The 17,948-nt window shown below is 44.8% G+C and overlaps 1 protein-coding gene and 1 long non-coding RNA gene across 5 annotated transcripts in view; one reads left to right on the plus strand and one right to left on the minus strand.

Annotated features, from left to right (window-relative positions):
• The first annotated feature begins 239 nt into the window (after window positions 1-239).
• On the plus strand, window positions 240-16,457 carry LOC112583460. The gene is made up of 5 exons (XR_006549833.1): window positions 240-423; window positions 982-1,027; window positions 9,565-9,638; window positions 13,673-13,865; window positions 15,823-16,457. It is a non-coding gene; the product is annotated as an uncharacterized LOC112583460 (long non-coding RNA).
• The window catches only part of ADAMTSL1 (ADAMTS like 1), a 1,120,403-nt gene continuing 1,106,010 nt past the window's right edge, over window positions 3,556-17,948 (minus strand). For all 4 annotated transcript variants that reach the window (XM_025279016.3, XM_044939811.2, XM_044939812.2 and 1 more), the window contains 3 exons: window positions 8,795-8,904; window positions 7,801-8,021; window positions 3,556-6,173 (listed from right to left, as the gene is read on the minus strand). In XM_025279016.3, coding sequence (XP_025134801.1) covers window positions 6,067-6,173; window positions 7,801-8,021; window positions 8,795-8,904 — 438 coding nt within the window. In that variant the 3' untranslated portion in view covers window positions 3,556-6,066. The remainder of the gene's footprint in view (window positions 6,174-7,800; window positions 8,022-8,794; window positions 8,905-17,948) is intronic.

Consider the following 17,948-nt stretch of genomic DNA (forward strand, 5'->3'; position numbering starts at 1 on the left):
AGGCCCTCCTCAACATTCTGCTTAAGCAAACATTATTTATGTTCGGCAGGAGAACCATTCCCCACTGTCTGCTTTCTCTTCACTCACATAAAAACTACACATTTGATTTCTGTTTATACATATATAAACCACATCTGTAGGAGCAGCCTGGGAAATGGTCGGTTGAAGATGGATTTTGCCTTTGGAAAACGCAGAGGTGAGTGACATCTGTATATTGTGTTATCAGAAGCGTGACACACGTGGTTGATGGGGACCAGGTGCTTCACAGAATCCATCTGATTGAAGCTGTAAACTTCTCGCTGATGGAGGAGGTGGCGGCTCAGTTCTTCCTAGCAGAGGCTTGGTTGCAAATACCTGCCTTCCAGTTTTGGGGGTGGCAACAAACAGTTGAAAACCTTGGGGTGCTATGAGGAAGAAGCTAAGGTTTGGCTCATCAGCTCACACAAATGTGACCTGTGAAAGCATCTTCAGGTGGACAGGAGGGATATGTGAGGGGCAGACAATAATTTTAGATTAACCTTAGAGGGTTGGTAGAACTCATTGGGTATTCAGCTGTTCACTATTTACTTCAAGGCTTGCATCAACACTGATGTTTTCCTAATTGGCAGTATAGGACATGGATACGTAACCTTCCCTGATTTCACTCACATTTAATGCATTCTGACTCTGAATCTTGAAGTCCTTAAATTACAGCTCATTCATGGAACAAAATGAACACAGACAGAAAACACCAAAGGGGTCACCTTGCTTTGTTTCCTCATTTATTCTTCTGCGGGTTATTTTGCCAAACAGATCAAGCTTTTCATTGGGTTATTTCTCCAAAGCTTGATCCTTCTCTCTACCTCAGTCTTCCCTTGCCCTTTGTAGATGAATTTGCCTATTTGGGGGAGTCTCACAGATAGGTTATTGAGGTCTGTCTTGTCTCATTTTAGCTGAGAAGCATTACTAAAATTGGATTATTTCCTTTGATCTTATTTGCAGGATGAAGTGAGAGGATAATACCATGCTGTCTATGGCCCTCAACTTGGTAAGTAAGATATCCTTAATTTTAGCTTTTACAACTTGTATATTTGCTCATGAATGACTATCTCTCCATTTTTTTTTAAACTGAAGGAAATGGCAATTATGTGCATATTTGAGTATTTTGAATTGAGACTAGGTTGTCCATTGGGATTATAAAATCGTATCTGTCTTGGGAAGTTTTTCTGGAAGTTTGTCAGTACTTTGGTGGATCATTGAGTTTGCTACATGGAGGGATCAAATTTTCTTCCACGATACAGAGCTTGGTTCCCTAATACCTCTCTTGTTTACACTATTGTCTGGTATTGAACTTTGAAGGAATGGCTGATGTCTTTCTCAGTTGAAAATGAAAACATAGGCGAGAGTCTTTGAAAGCTGACAGTGGGAAGTAATGTGAAATAAACCTTCTGCCAGCCCTGCCCTTCATCTCCACGTCTCTCTAAGGTAGCTTGGATGATGGTAATAGCAGTTAACATTCAATGAATGTGTCAGTGATAGGCTAGGCACCCTTTTGTTTCCTCAACAAGAATTAACCTGTTCCTTACAACAACCTGTCACGTGAGGTATCTTCCTTTAAAGGTGGGGAAGCTGGGATGCAAGAGAGTGCTGATGATTGTTGATCATTCTGGTCTTGATGGGTCCACAGATTTTCTGAGCTCATGCTGTCCAAGATGGAAACTTCTGAGGCCAAGCAGGGGACCCTTGCATGAGGAGTTACAATCCCAGGACTGATCGTGGTTAAGATTCTAAACTTTTACACTGTGGTTGGTGGCATCTCGGTCAGGATCTCTTTTTTTCCCCCTGCTGAGCTTTGTGATTTTGGCAGGAAAGTTTTCCATACATTCTGTCTGAACCCTCCCCACTCTTGGAGCCGTCTTAGGTTTTCTCTCTGGCGACTCTCCTTCCCCCACCCTCCCTGGAGGTCTCGGGGGGACATTTGGTTTGGTTGCTGGTATGTGAGTATTTGTTGTGCTAGCATTGGTCTTCTCTTTAAAGCGAAACCCACAACTCCTTAGAAAATAATTGGAATTTCAAAAAGAGCTTGCTGGCATACTTTTATGCTGCAGAACAGATTGTCACATGCTGGGTTGAGTGGCTGAAACAGGCTGGAGCTGGGCTTTCAGGCTGGGGTCCCCTGGAGTGTCTCTCACAAAGGTCCCTGTGTGGGCATCGTCTGGGCCTGGGGACACGCTGCCCTTTCACCAGAGCCTGTTTATAGAGAACTCTACAAGCAGGCTTTTGTTTTCTTTTGCACTTTCTCTAGTAGCTTTATTAAAATGCTTTAAAAAGAGGGGGAGCTAGGAGCCCTCGAATGCCAGGAGCATTGGTTTTAGAGGATGCAAAGGCAACGTTTCTATTAAAAGTCGCACCATTGGCTTCTGCCAACCTCCAAGCAGCAGGAGAGAATGATGCCTGCACCAGGGTGGCCACATGTGTCGGCTCTCGCACAGAGGAGCTAGGGCCGGCCTCATGGGGAAGGGCAGGGCTCTGGCTAAAAAGCCAAACTGCTCAGGTTTGAATCCTGGGTGACCTTGGGCTTCTCTGGGCCTCTGTCTACCCATAAGTCAGTGGAGATAATCATAGGGTTCATGTGAGGATTGAAATGTGGTAGTGATCTTTAGATGGGAGCCCTGATGAGGGTGTACACCCAGGATTTCGGCCTGTAGTCACTACACACTGTGCACACCCCTGGGGGCAGGAAGCCTGACCCGGGGTGAGGCTCCTGCTCCTGAATCTGCATACACCCCAGAGCCGCCTGTGCTTGCTCTTCATCCTGAGGGTGCTGCGGCTCCCGTCTTCCCTCTGCAGGCATACCATGCTTTGTTGTGCTTTGCTCTGTCGTGCTTTGCAGATACTCTGTTTTAGGAATTGGAGGTCTGTGGCAAGCCCACCCTGAGCAGGCCTCTTGGCACCAGTTTTCAAACATTTGCTCACTTTGTGTCTTTGTGTTACATTTTGGTAATTCTCACAGTTTCAGAATTTTCATCATTACTTGTTATAGTGCTCTGTGATCAGTGATCTTTGTTCCTACTATGACTTGCTGAAGGCTCACCTGATCTTTAGCATTTTCTAGCAAAAAGGGATTTATCATTAAGGTTGTGTACATTGTTTTTAAAGATATGCTATTATAACACTTCATAGACTACAGGATAGCATAAATATAACTTTTATATGCACTGGGAAACCAAAAAATTCATGTGAATTCCTTTTTTTGTGTGTGATATTTGCTTTATTGCAGTGGTCTGGAACAAAATCCTAAATCTCTCTGAGGTATACCTATCCACAGGGCTGTAAATGAGCTGATTGTGAAAGGCAGCACTCGTCTCAATTTGTGGATATTTAGCTCCTCTGGGTTCACTTACAGGACTAACTCTTCCAGGCATGGGCCCCCCAGCTTTCTAGGCAAAGCCGAAAACGGCAATTCTTCCATTTTGGCCAAACTCACATTAGTGGCTGGGAACCAGCCTCACCCCCTCCCCTCCTGCCCACAACAAGATAGGAAGGCTGAGCTTAACAGAGACTCGGATGACAAGATTTAAATAAATAAGCTGTATTATCTGTACAAAAAAAAATATATAAATACAGTTTTGTGTTTTAGAGGAGGAGGTGGCTCCTCCCACATTCTTCAGCAGCCCTAATGATCTTGTGGTGCTGCCGAGTCACGATTCACAGAACAGACAGTACATGTACATTCATCTCATGCAAGGAGGACGCTGTTTCCCACCCCACACCTCGGTCCTCCGGGCTCGCTCTGAAGGCCGTCTTCACCTGCTACAGCCTGACACGTGGACAAGCTAGAGGACCTCCGCTGCTCAGGAGCTGTAAATACTGGCCACCGGGTTTCCAGAGCTGTTGAACTAGAAAGAACCAGCCGCATTAGTACCAGTATGGAATCTGTCTTCTGCATGCCGTGCATGACTGTTGTGTCACAAATGAATCCCCTCTTATTGCCCCATCATCCCGTGCCGACTATTACAATGTATTCTGTACACAGTGGGTGGATCCAGAGTTAGACATCAGCTTCTTCTAAAAATAGGAACAATACAATAATCGCCACTGAGTTTACAGGAACACAACTGCAGGAAGTTAATAAAAAGTCCCCCAAATATTGTATTTTTTTTTCTGGAAGACAATGTACAATTATTAATATTGCACTTTTTTTATACAAGAAATCCTAATAAATATTCACAAAAGATATACAGACATAGAAAACATTCTCTTTTATTTTAAATAAAAATTACACTGATTTTTAGTAACTAACATGATTTCTCAGAGCCCATTACTGTGGTGAGGAAACCACCTTAACTGTCCACAGCTCACCTGAGGAGGACACAAGCATAATGTCTTCCCCCCACCCCAACTTTTGTTTCCAGGCTGGCTGGAAAAAGCCCTGATGTCAGTGGTGGCCTCTGAGGTGAGTGGCATTTTGCGAGTCTGTATATGTGGTGCGGGGCAGTCTGTGTGAGGGGTGAGTGACTCTGGCCACCCTGCTCTGCTCTAGCTGCCACTAAATGGTGGCCATTGTGGTGGGGGGCAGACCAAAATCACTCGCCCCAAACCACTCTGCTGAATGAGCAATTTGCCAAAATGTCCCAGATTTTCAGTTTTGCCACTTGACTTGCTACTACAGCCTCTCTACCATAGCTGATGGCATGACTAGGTTGTGGGGTGTGTATGCTGCTTTGCCCACACTGAATTAGCAAAACCGAGGTATATTAATTCTGATAGAGTATATCATATTTCACTGTATGGAGGGTATGGTTGAAAGGCCTTCAAGGACCTTCTGGGCAGCTTTAGTTACTCTTCGGCTTTGCTGCTGTGCCCCTTGGCCCCACCCACACCTCTTGTCTGAATACAGGGACAGCTGTCATGGGGCTGTGGTCCCACCCATTACCTGGTCAGCTCTGGAAGGAAGTGGTTGCTCTGACCTAATGGATGCTCTGACAAGTTGATTAATGGCTTGGTTTTTGACAAGTTGACCCTAGTCCCTGGCCCTTCAGTGAAGCATTAAAAACCTTATAGGTAGGAAACCCAGTCTATTCATGATCAAAACACCTTGGCCTGTGTCAGCAGTTAGTTCCGGGCTGGGGGACTCTTGATTTAGAGACGCCAGGGGTGGCATGACTGCACAGCTAGGCCCTGCTGTCTCGCCAGCTTTGCCCTGGGGGTGTGGGCAGAAGTTTCACTGATCCGCCTCTGGGACTCCTCTCCACCCTAGGGAGGGCATGGCTCCTGCATGCAGCCTGGGCCCAAGGGCAGAAGAGCTCTGAGCCCCATAGCCTCCCCTAACCCCGCAGAGGTCCACCAGGCATGTGGGCTTGGGGTTCAGAACCTCAGCAGCTGCCTGCTTATTCCCTGCTGCCCCTCCCTCAGGAGCGCACACTGCTTTCTTTGTGCTTCTGTCCCTGCCCTCCCTACTTCATTTTCTGCATCACCGTGCACTTCAGCTACTTGGATTGGCTTCCCTTCACCCCTACAGTGTTTTGAGTTCTTGTTGCTCTGACCCCCCACCACCACCCCGAAGAGCTGAGTTCTGGGCTGGGTCTTTAGCATGGCTGGTGTTGCCCCTCCCCGGTCTTGACCATCCCTGGCCAGGACAGACACCTTGGTTGTCCAGAGTCAGCACCAATGCTTTACAAACTCTCAGGCGCCTACCCTTCTGCCCCTCTCTCTCGTCTGCTGTTGGCTCTGGCTCCCTGCTGTCCCGAGGGCTACGCTGGCCTCTTCCTGGGTCTCTCTGGGACCCAGGTTGGGAGGGAGCCGGCTGGCCAGGGGGCTCTGCTGGCTGGCCCATTCTGCTCTGCAGCCTCCTCAGACCTCCGTCCTTGTCCTGTCCCCTCATTCTGTCCTCCAGCCAACTGAGAGCAGACATGCTGGGGGCATCACATCTGGGGAGGGGGCAAGGAAGGAGGTCGAAGAGGGTTGTGTGTCTAGGGGTGGGGAGGGGCAAATAAATAAATAAAATGAAGAAAGCTTAAGTTCTGTCCAAGGTGGTTGCATGAGTCCTCTGTGCGGCCAGGGTAGTGTTCTCGCCTCGCCCTGTCTTCATGCTTTGGCGCAGGTTCCACAGCAGCGAGATTGGAACTGGTTGAGTTGGCAGAGTTTCAGCTGTTTCACCTTCTCACAGTACCTGGTGGTGTCTCTGCATTCCGCTGGGAAAGGGGACAGAAAGGAGATGTGAAACACAGACTCAGTCATGTCTGTGGCTACCAGGTGCCTTCTGGGCTCAGACTCTTGTGCTGGAAGGGCCACCGCTGTCCAGCACCTCTGAACTGGCCTTGCTCTGGTGGAGCTTGGCCATCTGTTCCCCAGGTGCAGCTGGGCGCCGAATGCTGGGGCTCTGGGCCTTTCTGACGGCCCCCTTCCTTCCTGAGGGTGGTCGGGACTGCCTCACCTCCTAGGCAAGGTGCCCTTTTCCCATGGCATTTGCGTACCTGAAGCTCTTCCTCCTCGAGATGGTTCCCAGAAGGACTAAGCTCTGCTCCACTTCAGGGTGCCGGGGAGGGGGGGCATGCAAGTGAGGCCTGCCTGTGGTGGCCTCATCCCCTGAACTGTGACTCTTCCCTTCCCTGTGAAGCTTTGGTTGCTGTAATCTCCCGCCAGCCTCTCTACTCTTTCCCTACACTGGCGTCCTAGTTCAGTACCGGCACAGGCTTCATGGTTCTTCAGTACTGACGTGGACTGGGGCTGCGCACATCAGTGGTTAATGTGGTAAGTCTCAACTATTTTCATGGAAAACAGTGGTCCTGAGTGTGGGAGCCAGCAAAGATGGGTCAGGCAATACCTGCTTGTGTAGAAGCAGCAGCGGGACTGTCTGTCTAGAGGATATCTCTTCAGCATGGGGAATCTAAGACTCAGTGAGGCCCTGACTGATGAGAAACTGCACAGCAAGACTTAAAATTTTCCTATTCTTTGCCTCATGCTTTGTCCCCGGGAGGAAGCATCTCTGATGTATTTTGGGTCCAAAGGAAGAAAAAATAGGTCCCCACCCAACTGGGATACAAATGTGGTGCTGGGCTCAGGAGGAGGCTCTAGACTTGAGGGAGGGATGACTATCAGACCCTGGGTATGGCTCCTGCATACCCAGGGTGCGGAAGGAGGGTGCGGTCATCAGGTCCTTGTTCTGTGGGCAGCAGACCGCAAGGGCTGCAGTGTCGGCTGAGCGAAAGCAGCTCTGTTTGCTGCTTAGGTATAAACAGTGCTTTCTCCCCAAGAGCCACTGAGTGTGTGTGTGTGTGTGTGTGTGTATTAGTCACTCAGTCGTGTCCAACTCTTTGTGACTCCATGGACTATAGCCTGCCAGGCCCCAGGCTCCTCTGTCCATGGAACTTTCCAGGCAATAAGACTGGATGGGTTGTCGTCCGCTTCTTCAGGGGATCTTTCTGACCCAGGGATGGAACCCAGGTCTCCAGCATTGCAGGCAGACTCTTTACTGTCTAAGCCACCAGGGGAGTACCGCAGCCAAACTACTGTAGGTGAGCTGGAGGATGATTTCATCCAGCGCTTAGCCAAATGCACCGGGCTCTCTCAGGGGCCAGTATGGAGCCCTTGGGCCACACCCAGCCATCTTCTGTGGCCTAGACACATGTATACACATCCTCACACACATCTTTGTTTGCCTGCGTGCACCCCTCTGAAAATACCTGACTCCAGCCCTGGCTCAGGATCCCTGGGAAGGTGGGACTACGGCCCTGTGTTCAGGCTCGGTCCCTGGGACTGCCCGCTGCACCCGACGCCTGGTGGGGAGTTTGCAGACGGCTCTGTGGGGTTGGAACATACTGTTTTCGCAGGGGGTGATGTTGCAGCGCTGCCAGTTGGCTGGCCGAGGTCCCCAGGAGCACAGGTGGTCGGGCACTGCCTTGTTGGTGCGGGCGTGCACGCACTCCACGCGCCGGGACTGGAAACCGTAGTTGCCACAGGTCGCCGTGCACAGGGTCCACAGGCTGACCCTCCAGTGCACGTTGCAGGCTTCTGACCAGCAGTTCTGGGTGCTCACAGGCCTGTGCCAGGGGAGTGGGAGTGGCAGGGTTAGGGTCTGCGCCTCTGGGGGCCGGATCAGGGGAGGCAGATGTGAACACACTGCTGTAAACCTGAGACTCAGGTGTCTATCAAGAACTCCCAGTGCTGCCAGCCCTGGGTTCTGATCTCTTTTCCTGAATGGCTGCAGGGTCTCAGAAGACCCCTTCCTCTAACTGGGCCTCTGTCTGCTCATCTCTACAGCGTCTCTGTCACTGCATGATCTGAGAATGAGCTCCACCAGGCTGGGGGCTGGCAGAGCTGTATTCAGGGCCTGGGACCTTAGGGGCGGGGGTGATAAACCCTCACCCCCAGGGAAGGAAGGAGGAGAGGGGCTGGGGGCTGGGTAGGAATGGTAGGCAGAGACCTGGAGACAAGGGGCTCAGTGTAACTTCTAAAGGGAAGTAGACAAGAGGGAGAGGCTGGTGGAGCCCTTGGGCTCTGGTGCCCCCTTTGTGGACCTGACCTCCTGTCCACCCTGGGGCCAGAGCCAGTCTCTTGTGCCAGCTGTTCTCCTCAGAAGAACAGCACCCTCTGTGCTCTCATCTCCGAACAAGGAAAGCCCAGCCTGGTCCATTCAGTAAGCATGAGGCCACCCCGAGCTGTCTACCTTTTGGAGTCCAGTGGTCTGGAGAGGGTGGAGGTGAAAGGGTTTCTGACCGCTGTGGGAGGTTGGAGGAGACGTGCTCACTCACCGCCATCTTTCCGCGCTGTTGACACAAGGGCTGGGGAAGGCTGGCCCGTGGCTTTCTCTTACCTCGGAAGGGCGCTGCACTGCTCTGATGATAAGGTGATGCCATCCAGCGTCTGGCAGAAGACTTGTCTGTGCTGCACAGCAAGGCGAGGCCCGATGCAAGGCCCATTGCACTGGGAAGCAGAAAAAGGTGACATACATGTTAGCCAGCCATGGGACAGGCCGCCATGCCCAGGCTGCGTGGGGCAAGAGACCCCTGTGCAGGTGCTTGTTCGAGGAGGTCAGATCACTGATTTTGCCTCTCTCTAGGCCAATTTAAAGGTTATCCATCACATTTCCTTTTCCTAGTGCCACAATGGGATGGTTAGCTCTGCTGAATCCTGTGAGCATTCTCGCATTGTTGTTGCTGTTTAGTTGCTAAGTCATGTCTGCCTCTTTTGTGACCCCATAGACTGTAGCCCACCAAGATCCTCTGTCCATTGGATTTCCCAAGCCAGAATTCTGGAGTGGGTTGCCATTTCCTCCTCCAGGGAATCTTCCCAACCTAGGGATTGAACCTTTGTCTCCTGCATTGGCAGATGGATTCTTTACCACTGAGCAGATGGCTAATGGTAGTGTGGAGGCGGTCAGAGATGTCAGCTGCCTCCCAGGTGAACCGTGTGCCAGCTGACTTGACACAGTGTGCTAGGGGTGTGGTGGTAAACTTGAGAGCTGAAGACCTCTAGACAAGACCCCCTTCCCTCCTCCAGTCCAGAGGGTGATCTGGTTTATACTTGCTGAATTCATTAGAGTAATGATCATTTCTTTCCTTTCTCTGGTTTCATTTCCTCCAGGATAAACCAAAAGTGGCTGAACAAAATGGAGATGGTTAAGCTTTTCCCAGGATTGGCAGAGCCAGCCTATCATGGTAAATATTCCCACCAACAGTGATGTCTGTACAATGAGAAAGCAGCAGGCCCTTAGCCAACATCTGCTATTTGAATAGGGTAAGGGGACAGATACCCCTTGGAGGTCATTTTAGAACGAAGGCTCTTAACTTGAAAGTATCTGGACTCCTAGGGATTCACAGGGGAGCTGTTAACCCTTAAAATTACAAGCGGAAATCCTGTTTTATTTTAAATTTTATTTTTCCTTTTTAGTCTTTGGCCTCCTCAGCTGTTATTTCCACACTCCACACCCTGCCTCTGGCAACCGCCAATCTGTTCTCATCTGTGAGCTTGCTTTTTTTAAAAACTATATTCCACATATAAGAGAGAGTATATGGTATTTATCTTTGTGTGTGTGTGTGTGCGCCATCATGTAATTTTTGTGACTCCATGGACTGTAGCCCACCAGGCTCCTCTGTCCATGGGATCTTCCAGGCAAGAATACAGGAGTGGGTTGCCATTTCCTACTCCAATCTTTCTCTGTATAACTTATTTAACTTAGCATGCCCTTGAGGTCCATCCATATTGTTGCAAATGGCAAGATTTTAGTCTTTTTTATAGCTGAATAAAATTCCATTGTGTGTGTGTGTGTGTATAAAGAACATGTGTGTGTACACACATACGCATACACACACATACTACGTTGTCTTTATCCATTCAGCCAACAATGGATGCGTAGGTTGTTTCTATATGTTGGCTGTTGTAAATTATGCTGCAGTAAAACATGAAGGTGGAGATACATTTCCAACTTAGCATTTTCATTTTCTTTAGGTAAATACCCAGGAGTGGAATTGCTGAATCACATGGTAGTTTTAATCCTTTGAGGAATCTTCGTATTGTTTTTCATAGTGGCTGCCCCAGTTTACATTCTCACCAACAGTGTAGGAGGCCTCCCTTTTTCCCACATCCTCACCAACACTTGTTACTTCTTGGCTTTTCAATAATAACCATTTTGACAGGTATGAAGCCGTATCTCAGTGTGTTTCTGATTAGTATTTCTCTGATAATTGATGTTGAGCACCTTTTAATGTACCTTTTGGCCATGTGTATGTCTTTGAAAAAATGTATGTTCAAATCTTCTGTGTATTTAAAATGGAAAAAAAATTTGCTATTGAATTATATTAGTTCTTTATATATTTTGGATATTAAACCCTATTGGATATATGATATGTGACTGTTTTCTCATTTAGTAGATTATCTTCTCATTTCATTGATATTTCCTTTCAAGTATGATGTAGTTTCACTTTTGCTTTTGTTACTTTTGATTTTGGTGTCAGATTTTAAAAAACCAGCACCAACACTGATGTCAAGAAGCGTACCACCTATGTTTTCTTCTAGGAGCTTTATGGTTTCAGGCCTTATATTCAAGTCTTTGCTCCATTTTTAGTTAATTTCTGAACATGGTATAAGGTAGTGGTCCAATTTTCCAAACTACATTTATTGAAGAGGCTGTCCTTTCCCCATTGTATGTTCTTGGCTCCGTTGTTGTAAATTAATTGGCCATATATTTGTGGAACTAATTCTGATTGCTTTGCCTTCATTTTACTTAGAACCCGTGGGTTTCCTGACCTGGATGTCTGTTTCTTTCCCCAGGTTTAGAAATTTTTCAGTATTACATCTTAAAACAGGGTTTCTGCTCCTTTTTTTCGGGGACCTACATAATGCAAGCCCTTTAATCTAGCTTAACTTACTTTCTTTCCTGCTCTGATTGGATGAGTTCTACTGCCCTGACTTCACATTGACTGATCCTTTCTTTGCTTTGTCTAGTCTACATTAGAGGTGTAGTTAATGTGTTCTTCAGCTCTGTGACTTCTATTTGGTACCTTCTTGTATTTTCCATCATTTTGTTGAATTTCTCATTCTGTTCACACATCTTTTTATTCACCCATGCTGAATTTCTAAAAGCTCTCAGGTGATGCCAATATTATTGGTCCATGAACCTCATGTTAAACAGTAACAAGTCTTACGGCATTACAAAAAGAATAGGGAACTGCTTGATCTCAAAATCTTTTTCGTAATTTTGCATTGGTGATATTGTTTGGATTGGCTTCAAACCATAGATTCCCACCAAACCTCCATATTCCTCTCCTGTAAGAATGAAAATGGTAAGTTTTTGAGAAGAAAATTCTTTTGAAATAGTGTCACGCAAAGATCTATTCCTTCATTTTCCTATCTCTTTGAAGTCTGTGAAAACCATGCTGGTTTTAGTCGAAGTAGAACTAAGACCACCTTCTCAGTTCTAACAACCTGGCTTCATGTATAATTCAACTTTACTCTTTTTATCCAACAAATTTATGAGGCACCTGTCGTGGGTAGGGAATGTGTTCCATAAAAGCATGTGTGAAGGAATGATGGTGAAAACAGCCCTGGAATGTTTACAGGAGAATTATATGAGAGGTAGAATTATAAACGTGGCTGTAAAACATGTGCCACATCATGAGAAATACTGTATGCTGTCTGAGGAGTTTGGATTTTCTTATGAATGCTACTTTGTTGGGGTGGGGGAAGGGAGGCACCTAAAATGGGTTTTAGGTGGGAGTGTCATGATCAGAGTTACTCTTTAAAAAGATTATTCTGTCAGCAGTGTAGTAATTGAGTTGAAAAGTCTGGAGAAAGAAATCTGGGTAACAAATTGTGCTGAGCAAAATGAAGGCCATGGAAATGGAGAGGTGATTCTATGGAAGTGTGATTCGCTTGGCTTCAGTGGTGCCTTGACTCTCAGGAGTAACAGGGAGCCAGCTGTCTCAGGTTTAAGGACTGAAAACCTAGGTAAGAATTTGTTTTGAAGATGTTCTGTATGAGATGTTTGTGACATATGCAAATATGTATGTTCATTAAGCAGGTGGTATATAGATCTGTGACTTAAAAGTTGAGCTGTACTGAACACTATCCATTTGAAAGTCATCAGAACACAAGTGGTAGCTAGGAGTCACACGTAGTTATAACCCAAGGGGAGGGAAAGCAGGAGATGGAGAAAAGGCTTAGGGCAGAACCTCAAGGGACACTAATTAAACTGCGGGAAGAGGAGAAAAAGAGACCAGTATTCACAGAGACCAATAAAGGAGTTTCCAGAAAGGAAAGGGGGTCAGTGGTATCAAAATCAAAATGCATCAAAAAGAACAAAGAAGTGGCCAGGATCCAGTGGAACTTATAGGCTGCACTGGTGATCCTGGAAAGGGCTGTTTCAATGTGGCAGTTGGCACTGAAGTCAAACCAGCAATGAACAGAGATACAAACGAGAGAGGAGGAAATAAGGCTCTTAGACAGATGCACTCCTTCAAGAATTCCTGATTGTGAGGATGTCAGCAAAATGGCAGGGTAGGTAGCTCTAAGTCCTTATTTGCACACAAACATCAAAAAGCTGCCAGAAACTGGCTAAACTAATCTTACAGGAATTCTGAAAAAGTTAAGGGCCTACAGCAACTTAGAAATATCCAATAAAGAAAAATCCGTCTTCAAAACACTAGGAAAAATTGTAGAGTTTTGAGAGAACACCCAGTGAAGTCAGTGAAGGTGTGCATGCTGCTGTTGCTGCTAAGTTGCGTCAGTTGTGTCCGACTCTGTGCAACCCCATAGACGGCAGCCCACCAGGCTCCCCGTCCCTGGGATTCTCCAGGCAAGAACACTGGAGTGGGTTGCCATTTCCTTCTCCAATGCATGAAAGTGAAAGCAAAGTCACTCAGTCGTGTCTGACTCTTAGTGGCCCCATGGACTGCAGCCTACCAGGCTCCTCCGTCCATGGGATTTCCCAGGCAAGAGTACTGGAGTGGGGTGCCATTGCCTTCTCCGGAAGGTGTGCATAGGCACAGAGAAAGTGTGTTCAAAGACTGGGAGGGATGTCTGTTTTTTCTAGTGCCCAAACCCCAGCAAGGCAGCTTTGGTCTAGACGTAGTAGCAGCAGCCCATTTTTCTTCCACCATCTGTAGGGAGCAGAGAAGATCCTAGTTGCAGTGTGCAATGTTCTAACCTATCAGAGGGCTACCTGAAGGACTGGTCTCTGTCTCTTCTAACTCAGGTGTCAAGTGCCATCCTCTACGTGTGAAAGCTGCAAGGGGACTATGGACACTTGGGGCAAGAGATCACAGATGGAGACATGCAACAGACTACCTAAGACCCTGAGGACAACCTGAGGTGAGACCATCTTGGAAATTAAGACGTTCAAGAGCAGCTGTATAAAGAGGAATTCTGAAAGTCACAAGCAGGCCCAGGTAAGACCTATGCTCAGAAAAGACCTCAGAAGACCTTAAGGTTTCATCTCAGGCTGATCCCTAGGTTCAGAGAACACCCAGCTAATCAGTGAAGGTATACACAGGCACAGAGAAAGTGTATTCAAAGACGGGGAGGGATGTCTGTTTTTCTCCATGCCCAGTTTCCTGTAATAAGTCATAAGCACATCAAAGAAATAGGAAATCGTGGCCCATTCAAGGAAGAAAGGAAAGTGCGGAGCCAGCCCTAAAGAAACAGCATCGCGTGTATTAAAGGCGCCTTTAACACAGCTGTCACAAGCATGTTCAGAGACCTAAAGCAAAAAATGAATAAAGAAAGGAAATCGGAAAAATGTTATGTGAACAAAACGAGGATATTGACAAAGTCAGAAATTATAAAAATAGATATGGAGCTAAAAAATACTTATCTGAATTGAAAATTTCACGAGAAGAGTTCTACAGCAGGTTTGAGGAGACTGAAAAAGCAATTAGCAAGCCTGGAAACAGTTCAATTGATGTTATTGAGTCTTAGGAGCTCAAAGAAGGAAAATGAAGAAAATGGGACCAACATATACAGATTTTATCTATCTATCTCTATGAATCCTAGAAGGAGGAGAGAGAGGAAGAGGCAGAGAAGTCATTTGAAGAAATAATTGCTGAAAAATCCCCAAATTTGATGAAAACTACAAACCTGAGACATTACAAAGAATTTTGAAATCGACAAGATAGACTCATCAGGTATAAGAGATCCTCTCAACAAGCTTAGCAGATGATTTCTCAGCAGAAAGCCTGCAGACTGAAGGTAATAGAGTTATATCTTTAAAGTGCTGAAAGAAAAACAAAAAACAACAACTATGTACTTAGAATTCTATATCCAGTGCAACTGTCATTCAAAATGAGGGTAAATGCAAGATTTTTCCCAAATAAGATCAGCGGGCGTTCATTAACCACTATACTTGACAGTAAGCTTAAATGAGATACATTTAACCCTTAGGTTAAAATGAAAAGATGTGAGACAGTAACTCTAAACCATATGACATGGCCAGCAAATATAAATACATGTTGAAATATAAAAATTGGTATTATACTTTTGTTGTGTAACTACACTTTTTATTTTCTATAGGATTTAAATGACAAAATGCATTAAAAATGATTATAAATCTGTCAGTTGATATACAGTGTATAAAGATGTAACCTTTATATTATTAACATAAAGGGGAAAAAGGTTCTATAGGAATAGTTTGTGTGTGCTTGAAGCTGCTATAAATCAAAATTAGATTGTTATAACTTTAGAATGTTATATGTAAGTCCAAGAGCAACCACAAATTAAATATTTGTAGACTGTATTCCAACAACCAAAAAAAAAGGAATCAAAAACATCACCTAAACACAAAAACAGGCGGTAATGAAAGTAATGAGCGGGAGAAGCTATAAGACACCTAAAACAAATAACAGTGGCAAGAGTAAGCTCTTCCTTATCAGTAATTATTTTAAATGGAGGAAAAAAACCTCTCCAATCAAAAGGCACAGATTGGCAATCTATCTACAAGTGACTCACTTTTTAATATAATTTTAAAAATTACAGTGTTGTGCTTCTGGTATATAGCAAAATGATTCATATGTGTTGTATATATCTTTCATATTTTCATCATAGGTTGTTACAAGATATTGAATATAGCTCCCTGTACTGTACTATAGGTGCTTCTTGTTTATCTATTTTTAAAAATAATTAATTTTTATTTATATTGGATATGGGCTTCCCTGATGGCTCAGATGGTAAAGAATCTGCCTGCAATGTGGGAGACCCAGGTTCAATCCCTGGAGAAGGGAGTGACTACCCACTCGAGTACTCTTGCCTGGAGAATTCCATGGACAGAGAAACCTGGTGGGCTACAGTCCATGGTCTCAAAGAGTCAGACACAACTGAGTGACTAACACTTTCGTTTTCATTCATTTTCAGAAGGAGAAGAGAGAGGAAAGGGTTACAAATATATTTGGTGAAATTGTGGCTGAAAACTTCCTGAAATTGAAGAAATTCCCACACAAAATGAACCCAAAGAGATCCACATCAAGACAAATGATTTGAAGCAATAAAACAATAGAGATGGACTTGGAGGGTATTGTGCTAAGTGAAATAAGTCAGAGAAAGACGAATACTGTATGATATTACTCATATGTGGAATCTGAATAATATAAGAAACTAGTGAATATAGCAAAGAAGAAACAGACTTACAGATTTACAGAGCAAAGTACTGATTACCAGTCAGATGAGTGAAGGGGAAAGGGACAAAATGGTAGGGAATTTAGAAATAGCAACTATTATGCAAAATAAGCTATGAGAATATATTGTGTAATGCAGGGAATATAGCCAGTGTTTTGTGATAAGTATCAATGGAGTATAGCCTTTGGAAGTTGTGAATCACTATTATACATCTGTAACTGTATATAATATTGTACAACAACTATATATTTCACATGATTGATTAACAATGTTGTCTTAGTTTTAGGTGTACAGCAAAGTGATTCAGCGATATATATACATTTATCTATCCTTTTGCAAATTCTTTTCCCATTTAGGTTATTACAGAGCACTGAACAGAGTTCGCTGTGCTATACAGTGGGTCCTGTTGGTTATTTATTACTTTTTACAATTGGAGTATAATTGCTTTACAATGTCATGTTAGTTTCTGCTATACAAAAGTGTGAATCAGATATACACACACACATATATATCCCCTCCCTCCTGCCCACCCTTCTAGGTCGTCAGAGCCCTGAGCTGAGCTCCTTGGTTACACAGTAGCTTCTCACTAGCTGTTTTACACATGGTAGTGTTTATGTGTCAGTCCTACTCTCCCAGTTCATCTTACCATCGCCTTCCTTCTCTGTGTCCACAATGTCCGTTTCTCTATTCCTGCCCTGCAAATAGGTTCATCAGTACCATTTGTCTAAATTCCATATATGCGTTAATATATGATATTTGTTTTTCTCTTTCTGACTTACTCTAGGTCCATCCACATCACTACGAATGACCCAGTTTTGTTCTAGAGTAATATTCTGTACTCAGAATATTAATGGCTGAGTAATATTCCATTGTATATATGTAGCACATCTTCTTTATCCATTCCTCTACTGATGGTCATTTGGGTTGCTTCCATGTCCTGGCTATTGTAAATAGTGCTGCAGTGAACACTGAGGTGTATGTATCTTCAAAGTATGGTTTTCTTGGAGTGTATGTCCAGTAGTGCAATTGCTGGGTCATATGGTTTTATTTTTAGTTTTTCAAGGAACCGCCATGCTGTTCTCCGTTGTGGTTGTATCAATTTACATTCCCAGCAAGAGGGTTCCCTTTTTGCCACACCTTCTCCAGCATTTATTGTTCATCGATTTTTTTGATGATGGCCATTCTGACCGGTGTGAGGTGAGATCTCATTGTTTTGATTTGCATTTCTCTAATAGCTAGCAATGCTGATACTCTTTTCTTGTGTTTGTTGGCCATCTGTATGTCTTCTTTGGAGAAATGTCTATTTAGGTCTTCTGTCCATTTTTTGATCAGGTTGTTTGTTTTTGTGATACTGAGCTGCTTGTATATTGTGGAGATTAATCCTTTATCAGTTGCTTCATTTGCAAGTATTTTCTCCCATTCTGAGGGTTGTTTTTTTGTCTTGTTTAATTAGGTCTCATTTGTTTATTTTCATTACTCTAGAAGGTGGTCAGAAAGTATTCTAGCTATGTTTTCCTTTAAGAGTTTTATAGTTTCTGGCCTACATTTAGGTCTTTAGGCCAGTTTGAGTTTACTTTTGTGTATGGTGTTAGGAAGTGTTCTAGTTTTATTTTTTCACATGTAGCTGTCTGGTTTTCCCAGCACCACTTATTGAAGAAGCTGTCTTGTCTCCACTGTATATATTCTTGCCTCCTTTGTCAAAAGTAAGGTGCCCTTGGGTGCTTGGGTTTATCTTTGGGCTTTCTATCGTGTTCCATTGATCTACATTTCTGTTTTTGTGCCAGTACCATGCTCTCTTATTACTGTAGCTTTGTAGTGTAGTGTGAAGTCAGGGAGCTTGATTCCTCCAGCTCTGTTTTTATTTT

The sequence above is a fragment of the Bubalus bubalis genome, chromosome 3, assembly GCF_019923935.1.
Source record: "Bubalus bubalis isolate 160015118507 breed Murrah chromosome 3, NDDB_SH_1, whole genome shotgun sequence".
Classification (NCBI taxonomy): domain Eukaryota; kingdom Metazoa; phylum Chordata; class Mammalia; order Artiodactyla; family Bovidae; genus Bubalus; species Bubalus bubalis.